The following is a 26,801-nucleotide window of genomic DNA, read 5'->3' on the forward strand; positions in this document are numbered from 1 at the left end:
TTGTTTGGTAAAGCTGGGTATTGCTACAGAGATATGTTGTTGATGTCATCAACGTTTACACGTATCCAACTTTAAGAATAAGAGATTATCATTAATAGTGTCAGTGATCCTCCGATCGACTGAAGACCTTAACAGCAAGATGGGAGGTTTCCTGAAAAAAGATATTCTACCCAAAGAAATCCTGCCTGGACGTCTAATTCTGGATTGTAGAATCAATCCTTATTTTGGTTTCCAAGATTCTGGCTTGCTCCACAGATTTCAAATTTGCCAGAACTCACTACTGCCTGTGCTAATTCCTTTACAGAAATCTGTGTCAACATCCCCTAATTCACAAAGACATCAAGTAAGTTCTCCTGATACTACATATGAAGCTAAAACCCCTTCAACTGTTGAACAGAATCCTTGCATGTTTGGTTGCTCGTGTTAGACAAGGATATACTGTCTTTGTTTTAAATAATTACTTGAACTTAACTTTTTCTACAAATAATTGTTAAAAGTTAAGACTATATTTTTAAAAGAAAATGAACATACTTTTTTAAGATCAGAAATCCTTTTAGCTGGTTTCCAAATATATTTTCCTGCTTTATTATCTATTGTTGATTTTATTAAATGCCATTATGGAGATAAAAATCATGCTATGGAAGCATCCATTTGAAGTGCACAGATTAATGGCTTTTATTATATTCATATATCCATGCAACATTTCACACTACTTTACAACTTTTACATCATCTCCAGAAGAATCCCTGTGTGCTTTTGTTAGCCCTCTTATTCCTCTGTACAATCCATTCTGTGAAACTAGATATGTATTTTCTGTCTCTGTAGAGTTCTGTATGTCAGATTTCCACATGAATCTAAATATATGATATATGGACTTTTGAAAAACTGCTTTATTCACTTAATGTGTATTCAAGGTTGATCCAAGATTAGAACCTACCAGTATCCTATTCTCTTTTAAACTAAATAATAGTCTACTATATGAACATAATGTGTGTAATCATTATTTGATAAGCAGTTTTCATGACCCTTTTGCTATTATAAATAACACTGACATAAATTACTGATTTTTGTGGTCATTTCCCTTAAGTACATTTTCTCAATCAGGTCATTAGTAATGCAATCATGGTATTTTTCACATCGTTTGAGGAACAGACCATTTTCTAAAGAGGCTGTTCCATTTTGTGTTTTCACCATTAGTGTGTAACAGCTGGACAGATGCTTCTTTAACTACAATAGATGCCAGTACATTGATCTTTACAGTAATTCCGTCACATGTCACCCCCTTGCCAGGGTATGTAAGACCCTTTTGCTCTACACATCCTCAGAGTAAATACTAATCCTGGAGTCAAATATTTGAGGACCATACAAGTACAAAATGTTACACTGTTAAGAGTATACACTTCTCAGGTTACTATGGAGAAACCATCTGAAGACACTTATGTTCAATTGTGTTGATTTTCTGAAGATGTTAACTTCGTAAGATTCAGCCTTGTAGTAAGATAGGAAGATTAAGCTTCTTTTCATGTGCATTTTCTTTCATTTTTTAAAAAATGTATTTATGTTTATTGGAAAGGCAGATATACAGAGAGGAGGAGAGACAGAGAGGAAGATCTTCTGTCTGTTGATTCACTTCCCAGGGTGCCACAGCAGTGATCCAAAAGCAGTAGCCAAGAGCCTCTTCCAGATTTCCCACATGGACACAGCGTCCCAAGGCTTTGGGTCATTCTCCACTGCTTTCCCAGGCCACAAACAGGGAGCTGGATGGGAAGTGGAGCTGCCGGGATTAGAACCAGCACCCATATGGGATCCTGGCACGTGCAAGGTGAGGACTTTGGCCACTACGCAATCGTGCTGGTCCCCATGTGCATTTTCTTCTTCTACTATAATTTCCCCAACTGTGAATTCTGTTTGTATCTTTTGTCTTTTTTCCTAATAATTTTAAGGCAGTGTCTTTTTCATTGTGATTAAAATTATTTATGTGTTCTAGAATTAATCCACTAAGCACACCATTTAAATATGCTTACCAATATGTGCTTTGCCCTTGATTTTGCCTGTGGCTGTTTTGTTATTAGAGGTTTTCCATTTCAAAAGATTTTGGTCCATTTATAAACGCTACATCTACTTGGAACTTGTTTTAGAATCTTTCTGTGTCTTGAGATTACAAGGTTAGCCTTCTCCCTTCTTATCTATAAATATTAAATTGTGCATATCACAGCTGGGTGTTTAATCCATCTAAAATACATCATGTATGCCTTACGTGCTGTGGGAACTCAGTTTTACCCAGTAAGTAAAACCCAGAATTCATCTAAGCCTTGTATATTAGCTCGCACTTTCCTGCTACCTGTTGCAAGCTCCTGTCTCTTGCTCTGGTCCATTTTATGCATTCTGCATTTCTCTTCTTCTATCTTTTCTCTACTTTTCCATTTCATTAAATCATGTAAATTTTTATTATTTTTATTTTTTAATTTTTAATTTTCCAGTTATTATTATTATTTTATGATACAGTTTAAAGATTTATTTGAAAAGCAGAACGGATAATAAAAACTGGGAGAGACAGATAGACATCTTCTATTTACCAGCTTATTCTCCAAAAATGCCCACAACAGCTGAGCCTTGGCCAGACTGATGCCAGGAGCCAGGAACCCCTGGCTGGCAAGCGCCCAATGACTTGAACTATCACCCACTGCCTTCTCTACCACATTAGCTGGGAACTGGACTGGAAGCTTAGAGCACCTGGGACTTGACCTGGCACTAATATGGAATGTTGACATTAGAAATGTCAGGTTAACTGGCTGTGCCACAACTCCAGCCCTCAAATTTACTGTTGTACATAGACAATTCAACTACATGAAGCACATTCATGTTGTTGGGAAACCATCACTATTTGCCATACTCACTACCTTTTCCTGTTACAGAAATGAAACTCAAATCCACTAACCAGCAATTGCCTGTTCTACCCAGATCCTGGAAAATACTTCTCACTTTTTTTGTCTATTATTTTGACTGTGTTACTATTTTACATAGACGGAATTCTTATTCATTTAATGTGATATCCTCCAAATGCATCCAAGCTATTGCTGTATTATTTCCTCTTTGTTAAGGTTCAATAGCATTCCATTATATTTATATGGCAAGTTTTCTTTATTTATTATCTGTTCTGGAAACTCAGATTGTCTCAATATCTTGATTACTGTTCTGTAATAATCAAAATATACATTGGAAAACTTGATCTTCATTCCTCTGGAAAAACAATTATGTACAATTATTAGGTCATATAGTAAATCTTTTTATTTTGTAAGAGATTTTCATCCTGCTTTTCATGGTGCTACTCCATTTTTCATTCCTGCTGACAGTGCATAAGAATTATAATGTTGCCACATCTTTGTCAATACATTTTATTTTTTGTTTCGAATATAATAGCCATTTGAGGGCTCAGCATGATATCTTATTGGTTAAATCCTCGCCTTACATGTACCAGGATCCCATATGGATGCTGGCTGATGTCCCAGCTGTTCCACTTCAGTTCCCTGCTTGAGTTCCAGGAAAGAAGAGAATGGCCCAAAGCCTTGGGTCCTTCACACCTACACGGGAGACCCAGAAGCAGCTCTCCTGACTTCTGATCAGCTTACTTCTGGATAATGTGGCCACTTGTGGGGAAAAACAGTTGGTGGATGATCTTTCTCTGAATCTGCTTCTCTCTGTATATCTGCCTTTCAAAACAAAAATAAATAGACCTTCCAAAAAGGATATTAAATAGTAGCCATTCTAATGGAATAAAGGTGGTATTTCACTTATTTTGGTTTCACACTTTCCTGGCAATTAAAATTTTAGTAGCAGAGAGAAAGAGATGGGGGACAGTAGAGGCAGAGCAACAACACAGGGAAATATCACAGGAACACTGAACTTCTCTGCTAACTCGCCCTGCAAATGTCTGTGATAGCTGGGGCTGAACTAGAGCAAAGCTGAGACTGTCTAGGTCTCCTATGCAGGTAAAAGATCCTCAATGACCTGAGCCATCCCTTGTTGCCTCCCAGGTTGTGCGTTAGCAGGAAGGTGGGATTGGGAGCAGAGCCAGGACTCGCATCTAAACAGTCCAGGATGAGATGTGGATATCGAAATATCATCTTAATCATGTTGCTAAATGCCCATTCCTGTATTTCTTTAATGAACAATAATTGTGAGCACATTTTATTGTACATGTTTACCGTTTGCACATTATTTTGTAGAAATGATATAACTGTACTGTCTACTATTTAAAACAAGTTAATGCTTAAATTTTCAGAAACTTTCATGCACTTTAGACACTCATCTCTTATCAGATATAGAATTTGTAAGTATTTTCTTTCATCTCAAAAGCTTTTTTTTCATAAACAATTTTAATTCTTATGAAATCAAGTTATATTTTTCTCTTTCACTGCATGTACTTTTGGTGACATTTCCAAATTACCACTGCAAAATCTTATTATTTATTCTACCATATTAAACTTCTATTCATGCTTTTGAAACAATTTTATAGTTTTAGATATTTTGTCAAGATCTTTGATCTGATTTAAAATTTTATGTGGCATTTTGCAAATATTTATTTTACATATAAATATTCAGTCTCCTAGCATTACTTGTTCCAGGACCATTTTCCCATTGAATGTTTGGATAGCGATTATGCAAAAAGTGTATTTTTACATTACTCTTCTATGTCATTGATCTGTTTATCTGTCTTTATGCCAGTACCAATATTTTTTGCTATATTGCACTTTTATTTGCTTTTAAAATTTTTGATTTTTATTTGAAGGACACATGAAAGAGAAAGGGAATCTTCCATCTGCAAATCCACTCCCTGAATGGCCCCAATGGCCACAGTTTGGGGGACAAGGGCTCATGCACTTGGGCCACCCTCTGTGGTCATCCCAGGCACATCATCACGGTATTTAGAACAGAAGTGGAGCAGCAACCACATGACTTGCTGGTGTAACCGGTCACATAGATTGATGCTATGTCACAACGATATCTCCTTTCATAAGTTCGGAAGTCAGTGGTATGAGACCTCCAACGTTTTGTTGTTGCTGTTGTTTAGAATGTCTCAGACATTTGGACGAAATCCTTTAATACACCACTTAGTTTTTAGGATGGCTGAGATTCTGATACGGGTTACTCTGAACTTGTAGATTTCATTGTATCCTCCAATCTATAAATATGTCAGTTCATTCATCTTATCTAATTTCTTTCAGAAATGTTGGGTCTATTGTACATACATTTCACACATTTGATTAAGTTCATGCATAAGTATCTCATGCTTCTGGATGCTACTATATACGCTATTTTAAGAAACATGGGATACCATTGTAACAAACATGTGATACATCATGAAAAAATACTATCATAAAAACAACTGTTTTTAATTTCTTTTTATATTGTTCATTGTTAGTGTAACTGATTTTTGTGTTAACTTCCTGCTCTGTTCGTCTGATTAATGCATTTATTTGTTCTCAAAATATATGTGTGTGAAGGAAAGAATATTTAGTCATCTCTATGAATAAGATCATCAATTATGAACAGAGATAACATTATCTTGCCCTTTTCCAATTTGACCACTTTTTATTTCTTTCAGATTATTTTAAAAATTTATTTTGAAAGTCAGAGTTAGGGAAATAGAAGGGTGTAAGCAGGGGAAAAAGAAAAAAAATAAAGATGCGGATGATGCGGGAAAAGGGAACAGCGAGGGAGAGGGCTTAGGGAGTCAAGGGAGTCAAGGGAGGGTTTGTGCTGATTCACTGTCCTGATGGCTGACATGGCCTGGCCAATGCTGAGCCAGGTGGAAGCCAGCAATGGGGAGGTTGTTCCAGAACTTCCATGTGGGTGCAGAGACACAGGCAATTGGGTCAGAGTCTGCTACCCAGGTTATTAACAGTGAGCAGGATCCAAAGTCAGGCAGCCAGGATTGTAGGCGGCACCAAATGATATACCCTGCCCATTTATCCACTATGCCACAATGCTGGCTCCCTTATTTAGATATAATGTTTATTTCATTCTTTAGAATTTGCAGAGTTATGATGAATATTTATCGTCAAAACCGGGCATTTCAGAATTTTCAGCCTCAGATGGATAACTTTCCGTCTTTGACATTCAGCATGATGATCACTGTAGGGTTTCCCTGTTTGGAGTTCTTAAGTTCAAGTGCTCCTTTCCATTACTAGTTTATTTGTGCTGTTTTCTCTTGATCAATAGAGTATGCTAAACATTACAGAATGCTTTATTTTTTGCAATAGTTGGTTGTGTTTCTGTTGTTATTAGTCTTCTCGTTGGTTTAATTAACGCCATTTCTTACACCGGCAGGCTTTCATATGTTGAACTATTGCTATATTACTCCAGCAAAAAAATCACATTTTGAAAGTGAAGATACATTGCAGTAGGCAACTCTACTCCTGAATCAAAGACTTCCAGTGAAACAGTTAACTATACCTTGACCATATGATGCTAGATTTTCTACCTTTGTCTCTACCTACAATGCCATAACATGCTAAAATAGCAGAATGTTAAACTTTGACTGTTAGTAAATGATTCTTCTACTGTAACAATGTGATGGTAAATGGAGGGAGGTGAAAAAAAGAGGGAGAAAAAAGAGGGAAATGGAGAAATCCCCAAACCTACAGAACTGTATCCTGGAAAACAATAAAAATACAAAAAAAAGAAGGAAAAAAATCCATTTGGTTAAGTCATATGATTCTTTTAAAAGATATTAATTGGGTTATGTTACTAATATGTCACAAAACTTTTTGCATCAGTACTCAAGGGGATATTGGTGCATGGTTTTTCTTCTTGCAATAGCTTTTTGTGGTTTTGGTATTTAGAGTCATATTGACATCATAGCACAAGTTAGGAAATATTCTCCCATTTTGAAGTACTTACATAAAAGTTTGAGAAGACTTGGTGTTGGTTCTTATATTATTGGGTAAGAATTGATAGTGAAGTCATCAGGCCCAGAACATTCCTTTGCCAGGAGAAAGCAATACTTGATTTTATTTGTGTCATTTATGGATCTATGAATGCTTTTTATTTTTTTCATGATATCCTGTGAAGCTTCAAACTCTCAGGAATTTGATCATTTCACTTGTATTGTCATTTTTGGTATATACTACCTCCTAATTTTATGGAATGAGGTACAATATCCACCTTCTTGATTCTCATTTCAATGACTTATCTTTTTTATTTTCATTGGTTAATCGATGATTTGTTGATTTTGTTAGTCTCTTTGAGGAACCACTATTCAGTTTCGGTGATTGTCTTTATTACTTTACTACCCTGTCTTCCGTGTACTCTGTTCTAATCTTTATCACTTCCTTCTAACCAACAGCTTTGCATTTAGTTTGATCTGTCTGTTTTTAGTACCTTGGCAAGTTGGCCGGCTCCTAGGAAGAGTTCTTGTTTTCAAAGCTTAATATCTGGTTTATCAGAGTTCCATTACAAGATACCAGGACTGTGTGACTTAAACCACAGAAGTGTGTTTTCTGACTCCAGAGGCTGCACATTTTGAAGTGCTGACGTATTGCAGTGTCAAGTGAGTGCCGTGGTATGGGAAGTTGCATCACTCTCACTTGACTTTTCCTATAAAAATTCACAGAGAAACATTGAGAGAGAAAATGAGGGGGAAGGAGAGAAAGGTTGATTCCATCTTTTGGGGGGGTAAGGCCATTGATGATACGATGTCAGTCATTCTTAGTCACCTCCTCTAATCTCCACCTGCGAATCATGACGTCAGTCAGGTTGGGGATTACGACTGGAATGTGTGAATGGGGTGGGGCTAAATTTATTCCATAGCAGGATGCGCCGTAACTCTTGCTCCTTTAGCACTGTTCGTCTTGTGTGAAGTACATCTGGCACACCGTGTTTCCATTTTTCACTATCATTAATCTTAACTTTCCCAGACTTTTTTTCTTTAACTCATGACATTTATTTCCAAAACGTCTGAATTTTATAATTATTCTGTTCTTTGTTAACTTTCTGTGTGTGATATCAACTTTTTAAAAATCTATTGAGACTTAATTTGGGAATACATACATCCTGAAACACATCCTATGTGCATGAATAAAGAACGTCTGTGCTATTGCTGGAGAGAGTGTAATCTCCACTCTGTATTGTGCTATTTCTCCAGGTTCTTATTCATTATTTATCTGGTTGTTCTATTCATCATGATGTACTGACATCATCAACAATTACTATAAAAGTATTTTTAGATTTCTTAACCCTTGTCACTATTTGTTGATGCTGTTACGAAATAAAAAAATAAGTTTTATATTATTTTGATATATTACTAACATGTCTATTCTTATGCACTTTTATGATTTAAGATATAGATTAAACAAATACTAGCATAGCCAACCCTACTCTTCCTTTGCTTACTATTTTCATAAAATATCTCCTGTCATTTTAGCTGTTCCAACCTGTTTGCGTCTTGTATCTAAAGTGTGACTCTGTAGATCGTTCCTAATTGGATAATGTTTTTATTTTTTCTAATCCCATTTAGCAATCTAGCTTATAATTGGATAACTTAATAGATATACATTTAAAGTAATTGCCAATAAGAATTGGCTTCCTGTCGTCACTTTTCCTATATACATACAGTTTATGTCTCCTGTGTCTTACATTAAAAACTCATTAGTGTCTAGGTGCTTTTCCTAGTGAAATGCTTTAATTTTATTCCCAATTCCTTTTGCGTATATTCTATTACTACTTTCTTGGCTATTACCAAGGTGCTTACATGTAGTACTGAATTACAGCATTAATTTGAATTTCTACCAGCTTAATTTCAGTAATAGGGGCCTTTCAAACATTTCATGCAAATGTGCATAATAAAAACTATATGAGGGTTTCTAAAATTTTTGTGTCAGAATAAACCCATCTTGTAGTTACATCTTCTATGAATTTTCTGAAATATTATCAGGCTAAATACTACATTTCTAAAAAATTAAAATGCAGCATTACAAACCAAACTTTAAAAAAATTACCTTTTAGACTAATAACTTTTCATGTATTAACATCTTAAAGCATGTAAAAAAGAAAAAAAGGGTATAGCTTCAAATCATTTTTCTATAAATGGTTACTTTTATAAATATTGAGGTATTTCACTTTACCGACACACTTATTTTTCTACAGCTTTAAATTACTGGCTAATGTCTTTTCATTTCCTGTAAGAGGACTCCCTTTAGCAATTCTTGCAGCTTATAACTAGTGTTAACTTCCTCAGGTTTTGTTTGAGAATGTCTGCATTTCTGATTTTCAAGGAACAGTTATGCTACATATAGGATTTGAGGTTCACTTGTTATTTTCTACTAGCAATCTGAATGTGTCAACCGACTGCTTTGAGCTCATAAGTGTTTGTTTTAAAAGTATTATGTATTTGGAAGTATTATAAGTATTATGGAATTTTTTTTTTGAAAGCTAGACAGAAAAAAACTTTTTTTAAAAAAAAATCTGAGATTCACTTTCACTCCTCAAATACTTCTTGAAGCTAAGACTGGGTTGGGCTGAAGCTGGGATCCAGGAATGCAATCTGGCTCTCTTTTAGGGCTACAGTGGCCTGAGAACCTGAGCCACCACCTGCTGCCTCCACGGGCAGGCAGTTTGAAGAAGCTGGAAGTCATGACTGGCATCCCCTCACATGGCTGTTCTCTCCAGAGTCACGTAAAGCAGCCTTAAAATAAAGAAGCCATTCAGCTTATAATCCATGATTTCAGAACTGCTGTATTCATTTTTTAAATTTTAATCACTGGCTTCCATGTAATTATTTATCCAGATATTCAACCATTTTGGTTTAGAAATGACAATTACTACAGAGTGCTATATAGCATTCCTTTGTGAACTACAACTGTTAATGAACTTTCTATCTATTACTTGCTAACATTTTGTATGCATTTTCAATGTTTTACAGCAAACCTTATTTTTCTCTGTGTTTGAAGTCCTACATTAAATACATTGAATATTAAAGAACAGCAAATTATATGAAATATTCAGTACTATTTCCTATTAGACTAACGAACTTGAGACATTTAAGACAATAGTTTACATTTTCCAAAAAATTATTACAATGATTTAAGGATGGCATCTATAAGATATAGGGTAGAAATTGAGGATGAAGGAAAAAAAAAACTTTCTTTAGTTCATACAGCCATTGTTAATGAGCAATTTAATTTTTTTTTTTTTGACATTTCAATTTTAGTTTATACACAACATGTAACATAACATACATAACATAACGTGTTTTATATAACATCATATCATCTTTTTTTTTTTATTTTATTTTAAATTCATTAATTACATTGTATTATGTGACACAGTTTCATAAGTACTGGGATTCTCCCCACCCCTCCCCAAACCCTCCCACCAGGGTGGATTCCTCCACCTTGTTGCATAACCACAGTTCAAGTTCAGTTGAGATTCCCCCATTGCAAGCATATACCAAACATAGAGTCCAGCATCTTATTGTCCAGTCAAGTTCAACGGCTTCTTAGGTATACGCTCTCTGGTCTGAAGACAGAGCCAGCAGAGTATCATCCCGATCAATTAAAAGCTCCAACATACCATCAGCAAAAATTTACATCATTATGGAATTAATTGACATAGTAATGAGTAACCAATATGGTAAAAGTAAATGCGATTTCTTATCCACCTTCTGTGACCACCTCATTGACATTTCAATTTTAGTTTATACACAACATATAACATTCATAACATAACTTGTTATACATAACATCATATCAAATTAAGGCAAACATGTGGTATTTAACCTTTTGGGATTGGCTCATTTCCCTTAGCATTATGGTTTCCAGTTTGGCCCATTTGGCCACAAAGAACTGCATTTTGTTTTTTTTAATAGCTGAGTAATATTCCATGGAGTAGATGAACCATAGCTTTCTTATCCAATCCTCTGTTGATGGGCATTTTGGCTGCTTCCATGTTTTTGCAATTACTGATTGTGCTGCTATGAACATAGGAGTGCATGTTGGTTTCTCATAAAACAGTTGTTCTGGATATATTCCTAGGAGTGCTATTGCTGGGTCATACGGTATGTTGTATTTGAGTTGTTTGAATGTTCTCCATACTGATTTCCATAGAGGCTGTACCAGCCTGCAGCCCCACCAGCAGTGGAGTAGGGTTCCCTTTTCCCCGCAACCTCGCCAACAAGTGTTGTTGGTGCTTTTATTCATGTGGGCCAGTCTTACTGGCGTTAGGTGGTACCTCATTGATGTTTTAATTTGGATTTCCCTTATTGCCAGGGAACTTGAGCATTTTTTCATATGTTTATTTGCCATTTGGGTTTGTTCCTTTGTGAAGTGTTTGCCCATTTCCCGTGCCCATTTCTTGAGTGGCTTGTTTGTTTTGACATTTTGGTTGTTTTGTAGCTCTTTGTATATTCTGGAGATCAGCCCTCTATCACCTAAGTCGTGTGCGAAGATCTTCTCCCATTCTGTGGGTTGCCTTTTTACTTTGTTGATTGTTTCTCTAGCTGTACAGAAGCTTCTTAGTTTGATGAGGTCCCACTTGTTTATTTTGGTCTTGATTTCTACTGCATTTGGAGTCTTTTTTAGGAAGTGAGGGCCTACCCCTAAGTGTTCCAGTGTGTTTCCAACATTTTCTTCCAAAAGTTTGAAGGTTTCTGGATGTAGGTTTAAATCTTTCATCCATTTGGATTTGATCTTAGTATATGGTGAGAGATGTGGGTCTATCTTTTTGTTTCTGCAGGCTATCAACCAGTTGTCCCAACAGCATTTATTGAACAGACCTTCCCATTTGCCTGGGTTGTCGTTTGTCTTTTTGTCAAAGATTATTTGGCTGTATTTGTGTGGGTTCCCATCTGGTGTTTCTATTCTGCTCCATTGATCTTCTTCTCTATTTTTTTGCCAGTACCAGGCTGTTTTGATAACCACTGCCCTATAGTATGTCCAGAGGTCTGGGACTGTGATTCCCCCTGCTAACTTCCTGTTCTTGAGAATGGTTCTAGCTATTCGTGGTTTTTTGTGTTTCCAGATGAACCTTTGAATCATTGTTTCCAGATCTGTGAAGAATGTTTTGGGCAATTTGATTGGGATTGCGTTGAATGTATACAAGAGAAAGCAAGAATTAACAGCATCAAAGATGAAAAAGGCAACATAACAACAGACATTACAACCATTAAGAACATAATCAGAAATTACTACAAAGCACTGTACTCCAACAAATCAGAAGACCACCAAGAAATGGAAAAGTTCTTAGACTCACACAACCTGCCAAAACTTAGCCCAGAGGCAACAATCAACCTGAACAAACCCATAACTGAAGCAGAGATTGAATCAGTGATTAAAGACCTCCCAACAAAGAAAAGCCCAGGCCCAGATGGCTTCACTCCAGAATTCTACAAAACATTCCGAACAGAACTAACCCCAATCCTCTACAAACTCTTCAAAACTATAGAAAAGGAAGCAACCCTTCCAAACTCATTCTATGAAGCCAACATTACCTTAATCCCAAAACCGGGCAGAGATCCTACAGAGAAGGAAAACTACAGACCTATCTCTTTGATGAACATTGATGCTAAGATTCTCAACAAAATCCTAGCCAACAGAATTCAAAAACACATCAGACAGATCATTCATCCAGATCAAGTAGGATTCATCCCTGGAATGCAGGGATGGTTCAACATTCGGAAATCCATAAATGTGATACACCACATCCAAAAACTGAAAAACAAGAATCACATGATAGTATCAATAGATGCAGAAAAAGCTTTCGACAAAATCCAGCAGAACTTCCTGCTAAAGACCCTAACCAAGGTAGGCATAGATGGAAAAATCCACAACATAATCAAAGCAATATATGCAAAACCCAATGCCAGCATCATACTGAATGGAGAAAAACTGGAACCCTTCCCACTGAGATCTGGAACAAGACAGGGATGTCCGCTTTCTCCGCTGCTATTCAACATAGTTCTAGAGGTACTCGCTGAGGCCATAAGACAAGAAAAAGAAATCAAAGGAATCCAAATGGGAAATGAAGAAGTCAAGCTTTCACTATATGCAGATGACATGATTCTTTATATGGAAGAGCCAAAAGGCTCAACACAGAGACTACTAGAACTTATACGAGAGTTCGGTAGAGTGGCAGGGTACAAAATTAATGAACAAAAATCAACAGCCATAGTGTATGCTAACAGCCCCAAGTTGGAAAAAGATCTAACCAGCAAGATACCATTCAAAGTAACAAAGGAAAGCATGAAGTATCTGGGAATTAACCTAACCAAAAATGTTGGAGACCTATTTGAGGAAAACTACAAACTACTTAAAAAAGAAATTGAACAAGATCTAGAAAGATGGAGTAACATCCCATGCTCCTGGATAGGTAAAATCAATATCATTAAAATGTCTATACTGCCAAAGAGCAATTTAATTTTTGCACGTGCAGAGAAATCCACAGTCTTTCAAAGATACTGCAAGGTTAGAGTGTTTGTCTCTCATAATTACTACATAGAAACAGGATAAAGACATTGATCAAGGAACTTAAAAACACTAAGAAAAATTATCCTCTTAAAACTCATTACTGAAAACATGGCTCAAAATTTATAATGCAAAACTGACAGAATTGTAAAGAAAATCAATCGCATTGTCAAAACTAGTAAGGAAACAGACTCTTGAAATGTGATTAAGATTGATTTAATAGGCACATGTAGAACTGTATGTATACAAAATATTTATAAAAGTCTTTGCTAAGCCAAACATTAAGTCCAAACAATTTTAAAGTTAATATAATAAATCTTTCTTTTTCTGAACTCTGTTACTTTTAAGCAATCTTACTTTTTAAAACAAATTTTAAAACAGACTTCAAAACAATTTTGAAGAATACACAATGGAAATTTAAAAGCACTAAATAAAATCCTATTTACTGCTTCTTATCAAACTTATTGGCTGATGATCAGGATCAATTCAGAGAAAATTCTATTATATTTTTTATGTCTTTGTCTTTGTATCAGAAAAGATGAAGAAAACAGTGACATTATAAATTAAAGAATAAAATAAGCTGAGACTTTCTGCATTGAGAAGATGATTATAAAACTTACAAATATTTACCAAAATGATCAGGAAAAAATGAATATTCACAAATTATATTAATAATGAAGAAGAAACAGCATAAATTCCATGAAAAGGATAATGGATGTTAATATAAATTTCTGGTATAAATAGGAAAACTGAATATTTTTAGAATTGAATAAACGATCAAAATTAACTAAAAACATATGTGGAGCTTAATCCTGGAATCCTAGCATTATCATTTTCCACCATCTCACCAAAAACACCACTTTTACCATGTCTAGATATATTCTTAGGTTAACCAGTGCATACGTATATAAAAATTGAAAGTACAAAAGTTGAAATGAGGAAGGTATTAGTAAATGAAACTTCTCTAAGGCTATATGGATAGATACAACCATAAAAATAATTTGAGAGCATTTTTACTCACTAGTGACAAACCAAGTTTTGAAAACTCTAAGAAATAGAGTATTCAAAAGAGCAACCATAATTACAAGGTGCAGATCTTTAGATACAAATTTATAAAATTTGTCGAGACATGATAGGACTCTCAAATTACAAAAGACATTTAAAATGATTACCAGCATAAAGATTCAGCATCATTGGAAACAGGTTTAAAATCATGCCACTCAAATTCCCAAAGTAAACACCTAAAGTTTTGACATCTATATGAAAGAGGAACAAGACAAGAACCGCCAAAATAATTTGGAAATGGAGAGCATGGGAAGCTGCATGATCTGTTAGTAAGCATTTTAATTCATGCTCTGTTGCCTTAGCACACGCAAAGGCAAATCAGCCAAAAAGTATCCAGAAAAGCCCTCCTACACACATGAAAGGTGACACTGCAGATGAGTAGTTTAAGGATGAAGTTCCTTAGAAAAGGTGATGTGATGATTGTTGGTCATATGAAACATACACGAAAACACATAGCATTGTAACCTTATACCCAAAAAGTTATTTCTAATGGTTCAAGACTTTAGTCATAGGCGGCCCACTTGAAACATTCAAAAAGAGTATGATTTCAATAAAATGTATGATTTATCTATAAGGTTTTAAATAATAAGAAGTTCAAAGCATACATTTGAGTGATCCATCTAAATATAGTTAAATTCTGTCTGTAGAAAAGGAAAACAGACAGTATTACATACCTGTTGGAAGACAGGCTGAGTAATTGAGAACCAGAGCAAATAGGAACTCCTTCTCATACATTAAAAAAGGGAATGAGTGAACCATATTTAAAGGTATCTCCCATGTGAGGCAAACAAACGTAGCAAACAGCTATGAAAAATTAACCCTAGCTCAGAGTAGCATCAAATGTCCATAATGTCAAAAGAAGTACTTAGTTTATACCAATAACCATAGGGCACAAGTTTAAATGCTGAGAAGCAATCAGGTATTTTACTCAACCAGCTAAGGCCACATGCCACAATAGACTACTTGTTTTTTATGCTCTGTTCTTTACTCCAACTACTGGCCAGTATAAAATCCTCAGACAGCAGGGACAGTTTAAGAACTGAGTTTCTGCTACACACACCAGGCTCACATTGTTTTCTAATTCCCAACTCTTGCCATGGCCCGGCCGCAGTTGTCTGAATACCTGTTTATGCCTGTGTCTTTCTCAAAGAAATATTTTTTTTTTACACTGGAAAATTTGGAAGTTGATAAAGACATGGAACTCTGCCGTTAGCAGGTGTAGAAACAATGAACAATTCACAACTCATCTAATTCAAACTGATTATTTTTGAATATACATCTGCCTTAGGAACAAGCAATACCAGTACAAGCAGCGTTTCTCTAAAAAAAATGTTAATGATGGCTACAAGTATAGAAGATGTTAACTTCTCTTAGATATCAATGACTTTCTTTTTGACTTCTGTGGTAGTTTCAGCATATAAGTGACAAACATTTTTCTCCTAAGAGAGTATTACAAATTTTGATTTAACCTTTTTTTCCCCCAAACAGTGCATTTAGCTCTTTTGAGCTTCTGTTTGAAAATTAAAAATAGCACGTAATGGACATTGCACTGGACTTGGCTGTAGTGTCCTCTGATTTTTCTGATCTCACTGATAGTTAGCATTTCAATCACAAACACTATAAAAAGATGTGTCTTTGTTTTAATTAACTGATATTATAATACTAGCATCATTTGCTGTATTAACAGAACACCGGGTGAAAGACGTGAAGGAGCCTAGCGGAACACCAACTTTCACAAGGTTACAAGCTCCATGAACATCTTCCAGAGAAGCATAACTAACAGTATGTGGCGCATGCACCTGTGCTTACCAGCTGCTGCCCCTGCACGCCCCAGGCTGCGTACTGCAAGACGGAATCCTCCACTTCTGGGGGGTTTAACTCCCAAACTTCCCTTGAAAAAACCCAAACAGTTTTTACATGAGAAGATTTAGATATTCACCAATGATTTCTCACAAAATCCAGGAAATCAAAGAACTTACCTAGTGTGTATGTTGTAAATCACGTATGAAGCAGTGTACGAATAATGAAATATCTGAAAAAGTTTTGAACAAAAGAAGAGTGGTCAAATATCAATGGTAATAAAAGTTCTAATGTAATACACACATATATTTGATAAAACATGAGCTTCATATTAACCTAGGTGTACAGGCATGTCTATAGGTATATATGTACAGGAAATTCAGCGATTGTTGTTAGGGAAAAAGCAACATGTGAAATACTCAAATTTTGGCATTTATCCATTCTTCTTCATAACATCGATTTCATCCTTTATTCTATCTGCCTTATCTCTAATATAATTATGCTCACACTATTTTCTTGATTAAAATTACCTATGAAAATAAACCCCAGAACACTCCATGTTACGGCAAGTCCTTTGGTGTTTTACTTTCTACATAATTTTCATGCACCTTTCATTCACTCCCTCATTTTCTTTCGTCTATACTTGAATCAAACTGGATGAATTATTCATTTATATGTCCTAACCAATCTACCTTCCTGGCACATCCTAGCTTAACTCTGAAGGGAAAAGAGGGATTCTCCACTGCTTATGCTACTCTGCCTGCATTGAGCTCAGACCAATCCGCTCCACGGAACTTTGTCCTCTGCGCAGCACAGTTGATCAGTGATGTGCACGGTATTTCTCACCCTGTAAATTTTGTAAATATTGTCTGTCTGACCCCTTTTCTGCGTAGAATGTCTTCAGGCAGTTATGTTTTACCTTTTCATTGTGCATATTACACGGCGGTGTCATGTGACATGCAACGTGTAGTTCATGTTTATTGAGCAATGAATATCATAAGGAAAATTTCACAAGTGTATTTTGGTGAAAACAAAATGGATTATAAATGATCATAGCAACTGTGCTAGGTCAAATTGTCTGAGTTTTGCTCATGGGTTTGGTCTCCATGGCATGAGCGTCTTGCCCATAAAGATCCAGGAAGGCAGAAAGAAATGGCTCAGGTAGTTGGATCCTTTCCGTTTACCTGGGAAATCTGGATTTCCTCAGCTCAACACTGGCCTGGTGGCCAGGGTAGCAATTGTGTATATCCGGGGATTATATTAGCAGTGAGAGTTCTTTTTCTTTTTCTCTTTATCTAGAGCACATTTTAAAAAATATAGATAAATAATTAAATTAAATTAAGTGATCTTTAAGAGCTTTTTAAAAAATTCTATCCTTAAGAATTTTGTTTTGGGCACAGCAAGAGCTCAACTGGCTAATCTCCCCCTCCGAGCCCCAGGATCCCATATGGGCACTGGTTCACATCCTGGTTGTTCCACTTCCCATCCAGGTCCCTGCTTGTGACCTACATAAGCAGTGCAGGATGGCCCAAAGCCTCGGGAACCTGCACCCATGAGGGAGACCAGGAGGAGGCTCCTGGCTTCACATCAGCTCTGCTCTGGCCATTGCAGCCACTTGCGGAGTGAACCAGTGGATGGAAGATCTTTCAGTTTCTCCTTCTCTCTCTAAATCTGCCTTTCCAATAATCATAAAATAAATCTTCAATAACTTTATTTCATTTTAAATTTAAAAAATATTTTAAATGTTTGGAGCACAGAGAAAGACAAAGAAAGAACGATCATCCATAGAATCAAGTCCTAAGTTCCCACAATAACCCTCTTTCTCTTTAAAGGTAAATATTTCAAGAATTACAACACCTGTGATAAGGCAAAAATAAATCTCCAACATAGAATCAACAAGATTCATGTAAAGAAGTTTATATTTTGGCTTTTACTTATAATAAATTTGGGGACAATGAAAAGACAGGGGAAAAAAGCTAAATCGTAAACAATGAGGAAAGAGATAATGAGTTTGTGATAGAAGTGAAACATTTTTCTCTAAGCTATTGGTAACTAGCTGTATACCTGGGTGGTGCACTAAGAAAAAAATTATTTCCTGGACTTATGCAGACTCCAATAATATTTTAATTTTTCAGTATGCAGCCATAAGATTTTTCTTTATTTGTAGAGCGGAAGTACATTACACAACTATAATGCTATCAAAGCTCTGAAGTCTAACTGCAGTGTCTCAATCAAGCACCAAGGGCCATTTATCATACAAATAATTTTAATGCTTTGAGGTTTCAAACTTCTGTCCCATATATTACAGTACTGTTTTTTTTTTTTTTCTTTTTACTCTGTCTTTATTGGGGAGGCAGATTTACAGAGAGAAGCAAGAGAGAGAGCAAGATCCTCAACCACTGTTTCACTTGCCAAGGGTCCACAACGGCCAGAGCTTAGCTCATCTGAAGCCAGGAGCCAGGAGCCAGGAGTCTGCTCTGGGTCTCCCATATGGGTGCAGATGGCCTTTGGACCATCTTATACCACTTTCCCAGGCCACAAGGAGGCAGCTGGATGGGAAATGGAACAGCTAGGATATGAACCGGCACTCATATGGTATCCTGGCACTTAGGAAGTGAGGTTGCAGACATTGAGCCGTTGTGCCGGGCCCCAGCGTTGTTTTCTAATGAAGTTTAATTCTTCTGTCTGTCTTGGAATATTATAAACCAGATATTTTTATAGTCATGGGGTCAAATATAATTTTCCCATTGTCTATTTTACTATTCACATATTATTCTATAAAATTCTGTATTTGACTCAAATCCTAAAATTTTAACTTTCCACTCTAGGGGAAGAAAAGATGAGAAATACGATTGCCACTGTCAGCATGTATTTCTGTCTCAGAATGTTTTGTTGCTAAAGAGCCAAAGAGGCTCTTGGTTTTCAAAACAGATACATTTGTCAATTAAATATTGAGTAAGAGGAGACTATTCATAGTACCTGCTAATTAGCTAACACACTGTCCTCATTTCTGGTCTTTCATCCAGGCCACACATTGTTGTTTTAGAAAAGCAGTTTCCAAAAACAACCTCTGAGGCATAACTGTGTGGAGCTGTTGGATGCTGGTTTTCTTCTACATAATTTGCTACACAGGTTGCTGATTCTTCTCTGTGGACTAAGATGCCCTCCAGGTAATGTGAATATAAAAGGTGATCTATAAATGTGCTTTCTGGTTTTCACTGCTAAGGCTGTGTTATAGGTCAGGTGGAAGGCCAAAACAAAGAAATCAACCCTGACTTGCCTGCAAATTCGTAGCAAGTTGAAATCTTAAATTTATAATTTTGAGCTAATCCATATGCATACAGAGTCAGCTATCTAAAGATAATTAGAACCTGGCCTTTCGCTCACAGCTTAGTTCTATTCTAAAATCACTATCCTGTAATTAATGTAACTGTATGTGTGCATGTTATGTATTCCCAGATCACAAATGCTGCTTCCCATAATTTAAATATATTTTCTCACATCAGAATACAAAGAGCATTGAGTTGAAGGAGGAGGGATGTTGATCAGTATTATAAGATGTCTTTTACTTCTTTCTCATTGGTTATTGATTAGAATTTTGGAAATATTTTTAGGAAGGGTCGTTCTCAGTCTTTCTCCCCCATTCTGTCCTCAACCCCCTCTTTCTTGGGTGGTGTTTCTATCTTTTTAACATTCTTCATTTTTTAAAATGTTAGCTAAATAGATTTGGTTTCATAATGAATGATGAGATTAAGTCATGTATGGCAGGAAAAGCATTTCTCTTTCCAGTAAACATTGGCTGCCACATCCTAATAATCAACTAAGGATAATAGGAGGCTCTTGAGGCCAAACACATTTTAGCACTTTACTGTCAAATAGTGTGTGTTCACCCCACCTCTGCAAAGGATGCTCTACTACTGATCACAGAGTCTGACTATTAACAGCAAAGACTGTTTGGGAAAACTGAACGAAGCTGGCTTTGAGGTAACTGAGCTTCAGTTACATGGTACCATTTGTGATTGGTAGATTCAGAAAGCATCATTTGCATACAGTTTAATCTAACAGCTAACATCTTTACATTACACTGGAACTTCTAGAAAATAAATGATTGCTAGAGTTAAAAACATGTAATGAAGAATCTAACTCTCATTATCTGTAGCTTTTACAATTTAAAATGTCATAACAAGCACTAAAATAGAAAGTTGGGAAACACAGATTCTAGAAGCAATATGGAGTTCAGTTCTTGTGAAACTCTGGATCATATTTTCATCTATCATCAATATTTAATATTTAATCTCATTCCACATATGCTCTTGTTTAACTAATATACATTCCCGATTCATTGGCATAAATCTCATGACTAATAACATTGTAGCTCATCTTTGAATGAAACTTATCAGCTCAAGTTCATGATAACCTTCTTGACTACAGAACCCAAGACTGATAAGTCAGCGTGCTTGGGAGTAGAATTCAGAGGTGGGACATGATCTGAACAGCAAAAATAAATAAACATAGAAGTGTACAAAATGCAGACCACAGGACACAAAAGTGCTGTTGTAAAGAACATCTGTCTACAGAATAACTGCTGTAATAATCTACAGTATCACCTGGCTCAATTTTGGCTTAGACAGTGTATAACATGTCCCGGAATCATTGCAAACCCCCAGGACCTAAACGTCATTAACGAGGCAAACTTTCACATATGAAATCCCAAGTAATCTCTGATGATCCTAATACACAAGCATTACTGAAAGGAAATGATAACAGACATGCTAAATGTCCCCTAAAAGGCAAATCCTTGGAAAACTGAAACATTTTCAGCTAGACAAAAGAAGAAAAAAAAAAGGAAGAAAAAAAAGAGGGAGGGGGAGGAAGAGAAGGGGGGAGAGGGAGAGGAGAAGTTGTTGAAAACAGACTCTGAAAATAGTGTCTGACATTTATGGGATAACAGCAAATGAACAAACATAGTGTCTTAGGAATTTCTGAAGGTATTAAAACACAGACTGGATTGGGGGGGTCTATCTAGTGAGATAATAAAGAAAATTTCCTAGTTCGTAGGAAAATGGGACATGCAAATACAGATAGAAAAACAGAACTCCTAAAATACATGATTACAAAAAAATACTGACTGTAACACATTACAGCCAAATTTCAACAGGAAAGTATAAAGGAAACAACTAAACTGTGCACAAGATAAAAGACAGATACAGAGGACCCCAATTGGATTATCAGATAATTTCTAATCAGAAACTCTATGGCTAGGAGAGAGTGGAGAGACACAGTCAAAGTCCTTCAAGAAAAAAAAGGCAGCTTAGAATTACATAGCCAGCAAAACTCTAATTTACAAATGAGGGTGAAATAGATTTTGAAAAAAAAAAAAACAGAAATTGAAAGAATTTTTCACCATTCATCCAGCCTTACAAGGTAAGGTTATGTATGATATACTACATACAGAAACAGAGGGACAGTTATCATGAAAGAATGTGAAGGCAGAAACTGCTCTAATGTAAGTACAAAGAAAACCCAAAGCAAATAATATGAATATTTATAGAAAACTGGTAAAACCAGGTTGCTACTAATCAATAATATTTTTGAATGTGAATTGAATTATAAAATATATAGACTAGTTGAATCTATTAAGAAATCAAGACCCCTCTATTTGTTGCCTACAAGAAACACAACTCACCTACAAAGATACATACAGACTGAAAGCAAAAATATGGAAAGAGATATTTATTGCATGCCAACAGAAAGGAAAATCAACAGCTATAGGGAAATAAAATCAGAAATTAAAATAATTGCTTTCTGGATGTGAGCAAAAGGGTTTTCTAGTCCACTGTCATTAACAATCTAATCTTGCACAACCTTTGTTGAGGACAATATGTAGTCTGAAAATACATCTACCATGGAACCCACTCCTAGGAATTTACTCCAAAGAAATTAAATCAGCATATGAGAACAGGTATCTGCAATTCCATGTTATAGCAGCTCAATCCACAATAGCCAATATAGGAAATCAACTGAAATATCCATCAACTGATTACTGGATAATTAAAATATAGTATACATGCTTCATTGAATGTTACTGAGCCATAAAAATAAGGAAATATTGTTTTTTGCAACAAAATGAATGCAACTGGAAACCATTATAAATAAGTAATCCAGTCTCAAAAAGACAAATACCATGTGCTTCTTCTGAAATGCAGCAAACACAGAATATTAAAAATACATAGGAATGAAATGGTGCTTTGGGATATGGCATATAAGCATCATTTGTAGCCCATGTTTATACTCCAGTGGGATTGTGAACTTCCTAGTTTTTATTTGCTCAATAAAATGACTAGTGGCAAATTAAGCCTGTGAATATAGATTGGATTATAACTAGGTCTTTGCAAAAAGTAAAGGGAAGAGGGGACTGGGGGTGCGGAAGAGGAACAGGAGAGAAATATTGTATCCTGAGGCATATAGAAAAAAAGGCTCTAATTAATAACCAAATTTCAGTCTTCCAAGTGAACACCTACTAAAGCACAGGAAAGGATCTAAACTGTCCTCAGTAGGAGCACAGAGCCCTCCATGAAGGTCCTCCTCACACACAGGGAACTCAGAGCCTCTGGGCTGCTCCCAGTGATTCCCCCAAAGGCTCAGCCACCTGCTGTGGCCTACTGCAGTTGCAGGATGCTGACAGTCTCATAGAAAATAGATCCCCATTCTCTGCTCTGTGAGACCTTGCACCCACAGAGTCAATCCATTTCTTTGCAGAACCATCTCATTCCCAGAGTCAGATGTTAGCTTGGCAGAGGCTGGTGTTCCACCTTGACAAGTACCACTCTTTTTACGACACAGAATTATCAGCAGAGGATATCAAACTTTCTCTTACCCATCCTCCTTGCTTATATAGAAATCCTGCTATTTGTCCTCAAATTTTTACAATGGAATATTCATTTGTTTCATCACTACAAGCTTAACTTTTTTTTATTAATTATTTTGTATTATGTGACAGTTTCATAGGCTCTGGGGTTCCCCCCCATCCCATTCCATGCCCCTCCCCCACGGTGGACCCCCCACCCCGTTGCAGCATTACAGTTCAAATTCAATCAAGATTCTTCCCTTGCAAACAGCACATCATAAAACACAATTAAAAATAACGGAAATTCTACTATTATTTTTAAGGATTTACAGATTTTGACTAGTTTTTATTACTAGCAGGATTTGTATATCTGGAAAGGCAGATCTACAGAGAGGAGAGACAGAGAGGATTTTTCGTCCAATGGCTCATTCCTCAAGCGACCGCAACAGCTGGAGCTGAGACATTTCGAAGCCAGGAGCCATGAGCCTCTTCCGAGTTTCCGATGCAGGTGCAGGGTCCCAAAGCCTTGGGCCGTCCTCCACCACTTTCCCAGGCCACAAGCAGGGAGCTGGATGAGAAGCGGGGTGGCCGGCATTAGAACCGGTGCCCATATGGGATCCCAGGAGTGTTCAAGGTGAGGACCTTATCTGCTATGCTATCGCGCTAGGTCCAGAAATTCTACTCTTATTTGGAAGTAAAGGCACATGCTATTCATCCATTATTTTCCTAAGTGCTAATTTCCCCAGTAGTTTATAGAGTTCTCACTCTCTGTCTCTCTCTGTGCGTGCATGTGTGTGTACTGTGCAGCTGCAACCTATCAGAGGCAAAATATATTCATCTTGCTGTAACTGTCTTATTTCACTAAGCATAGTCGTTTCCAGCTGGGTCCATTTTGTTGCAAATGGTAAGATTTTATTCTTGTTTTATAGCCAAGTACTAAACCACTGTAAGTAGAAAGAGCCCAACTGTGTGATCCAGTTATCACATTCCTGGGAATATATCCAAATGAAAAGAAACCTGCATATGGGAGAATATCCAGGATATAAACAATCCAGATGCCCATCATTGGATGTATGGATAAAGAAAATGCAGTACATTTACTCCATGGAATACTACTCAGCCAGCAACTTTTTAACTGAGCACTTGCTACAAATGAGACTCTGTTGAATGTTTACATGCCAGGGTATGCAAAAAGTTTCAGGAAAATGGACTCAAAATTTGAGTTTGAGTACTGTTTTGTATATCTATAATTCTTTATGAGAAATGCTCATTATGGGAAAAAATATACATTGATTCCAACATTTTTTTTTTGCACCAAAATAAATGATCCTTTAGTGGAAATCCCAAGCTCTTTGTTTTGTGGATCAGAAAGCTCTGGTGAGTTCAGTTCCCATGAAAATTAGAAGCACTCTCCCACATTATAAAATGTAATTCAACATCAATAAAATATTGCTTGTAATTCACTTGATAGCTGTGCAAAGTCTAAACTCAAAGGAAAGTTTAAGCATGGAACACAGACAATCCTAGCCACGTTGTGGTTATAATATGCTTTATTACTGAATCTCTGTAAACGGTGTTTTGGGAACTGGAACATGAAGGATGACTACAAATTTGCAAAAACAATTCATATTCAAAAGACCAAAATCAACCACTATTCAAGGATTTATTGTCATGAACATGCATGAATTAACTGTGACTGCCACAGTGAAGAAAGATTTAACTTGGAAAGATCATCTACTGTGGTTGGATTAAGAATGTAAATTTCCTTCTCCTGTAGTCGGCTTTCACAACTTTTTTTTCCCAAAGAATAGCAGTTACTACTTAAGACATCTGTAATAATTCATGCTAAAAACAGTTAAAAGAAAAAAAGGACAAGGTATTCTATTTATTAATGCTGAAACCAGAAGTTTTTCTCTCTGGACACCACAGCATATTCTGCACTGCAGTGAAACTGTTGAATTGATGCAAATTTCACCCATTTTCATGGTTTGTAGGAGATTTAAAATAGGATTATGGATTGACCATGGACTCAAATGATTAAGAAACTGAACTGTGAGGATGGAAGTCAGTAAGGAAAAGGAAAATATAAACTCATGGGTACTTGTTTCACTTGAAAGTGAGTGATATGATGCTGCCAAGTTGGCTCTGAGATGATGAAATGTTTTTTAAGATGAGTGGGTCGTGGATCTGCTGTTTGTTAGGGTGTATATATATTCCGCAGTTGAGAAGTGCAGGTACAAGAAAGGAAACCTATTGCTAGAAATATTATCCATAAATTTTAAAGATGAAAATACTATCACATTTTTAAAAATACTGAATATTGAAAGCATTGTGAACTTTGAACAACAAACTGTAAAAGAAAATACAGCAGAGACAAAAAGGCACACTCATCATACTGGTAGTATTCTACACTAGTACTAATTATTTAGTCCTCAATATAAACTTACAGGCTGGTGCTATTTAATCAAGACATGCAATGAACATAACTATATGTAACCAAGATCATGCCATTTCTACCGTAATAAAGGAAAATACATAATTTTCTTGTGTTTCGACAAGAAAAAGGACTAATTTTTTTTTCTTTTATAATTTTAGTTTTCATGATACAATTCCAGAACCAGTGATTTCCCATTGTACCCTCTATCCATCATTTGGCTATTTAAGCATATCATGACATTGTATGTTTAGACAATGGTAAAAAAAAAATACTGCATTCTATTATCAAGCTCACCACAGAGTACCCAGGGTGGTGATTCTAACATTGAATTTGAGCAAGAACATCAAGTTTAGGTTTAATTTGTGCTGTAAAACCATATAAACCATACTAATAAGCCTGATATATAAAGTAGTCAAACTTTTACCATAAAACCAGTTTTGTTATTCTGTTAGCTGCAGACATCTTGATGCCATGCCTATTGAAAATACATATTAAAGTAACCTTTATATTTTGTTTATTTATTTGGGCTAAGTAGCCTTTTTCCACTGGAGAATCATAGGATATTGCTATTCCAATTTTATCATTCATTGTACATTCATTTTGAATTGAAATATAACAATTTTAGCAATATTTCAGGTTGATAAAAGCTGACAAGCTAATGAGAATTATGAAATACATAGTTTTATTTAATATATTTGTTTTGTTCAGGAAAATGGGTCAACAATAACTCAAATCTTAAAAAAGATGAGCCATGGAAAGCCGACTGTTCCTACCAGGACAGTGGCCCATGGATCCACCAGTATGCACAAGATCTGGCATAGGGAGAGGTTCTGTTGCAGGAGCTTGGTAAACTCCTCTGTCTGAACACAGCCCCTGCAGGTGAGCATGAGAACCATGATCGGGAGCAACCCAGACCAGGCCAAACAAAGATACCCACCAGCATACATTTGGCACAGATCGAGGGCAGACCAGGCTGAACCAGTTCACTTCACCTGCTGCTGAGCCCGAGCACCAGAACAGAGTATGGGTCAGGCCAGGTTTGGTAGCGACACAAACCAGTGCACATTACAGAATGCCAAGGTGAGGTGAGCCTTATCAGATGTGGTCACAGAGCCTAAACAGCACACGTGAAAACCAGGGAGGTGGGGGTGGGGGTTGGGGGGAAGTCAGCAGAGGGAATGTGGGCTCCCCT

The 26,801-nt window shown here is 36.3% G+C and overlaps 1 protein-coding gene across 1 annotated transcript in view; it reads right to left on the reverse strand.

Annotated features, from left to right (window-relative positions):
* DPP10 (dipeptidyl peptidase like 10) overlaps positions 1-26,801 on the reverse strand; it is a 537,944-nt gene that overhangs the window by 153,217 nt on the left and 357,926 nt on the right. Inside the window, exons 6-7 of the mRNA XM_058664194.1 lie at positions 16,505-16,557; positions 16,335-16,416 (exon numbers count right to left, since the gene is read on the reverse strand). Coding sequence (XP_058520177.1) covers positions 16,335-16,416; positions 16,505-16,557 — 135 coding nt within the window. The remainder of the gene's footprint in view (positions 1-16,334; positions 16,417-16,504; positions 16,558-26,801) is intronic.

Source organism: Ochotona princeps, chromosome 5, assembly GCF_030435755.1.
Source record: "Ochotona princeps isolate mOchPri1 chromosome 5, mOchPri1.hap1, whole genome shotgun sequence".
In the NCBI taxonomy this organism is placed as follows: Eukaryota; Metazoa; Chordata; class Mammalia; order Lagomorpha; family Ochotonidae; genus Ochotona; species Ochotona princeps.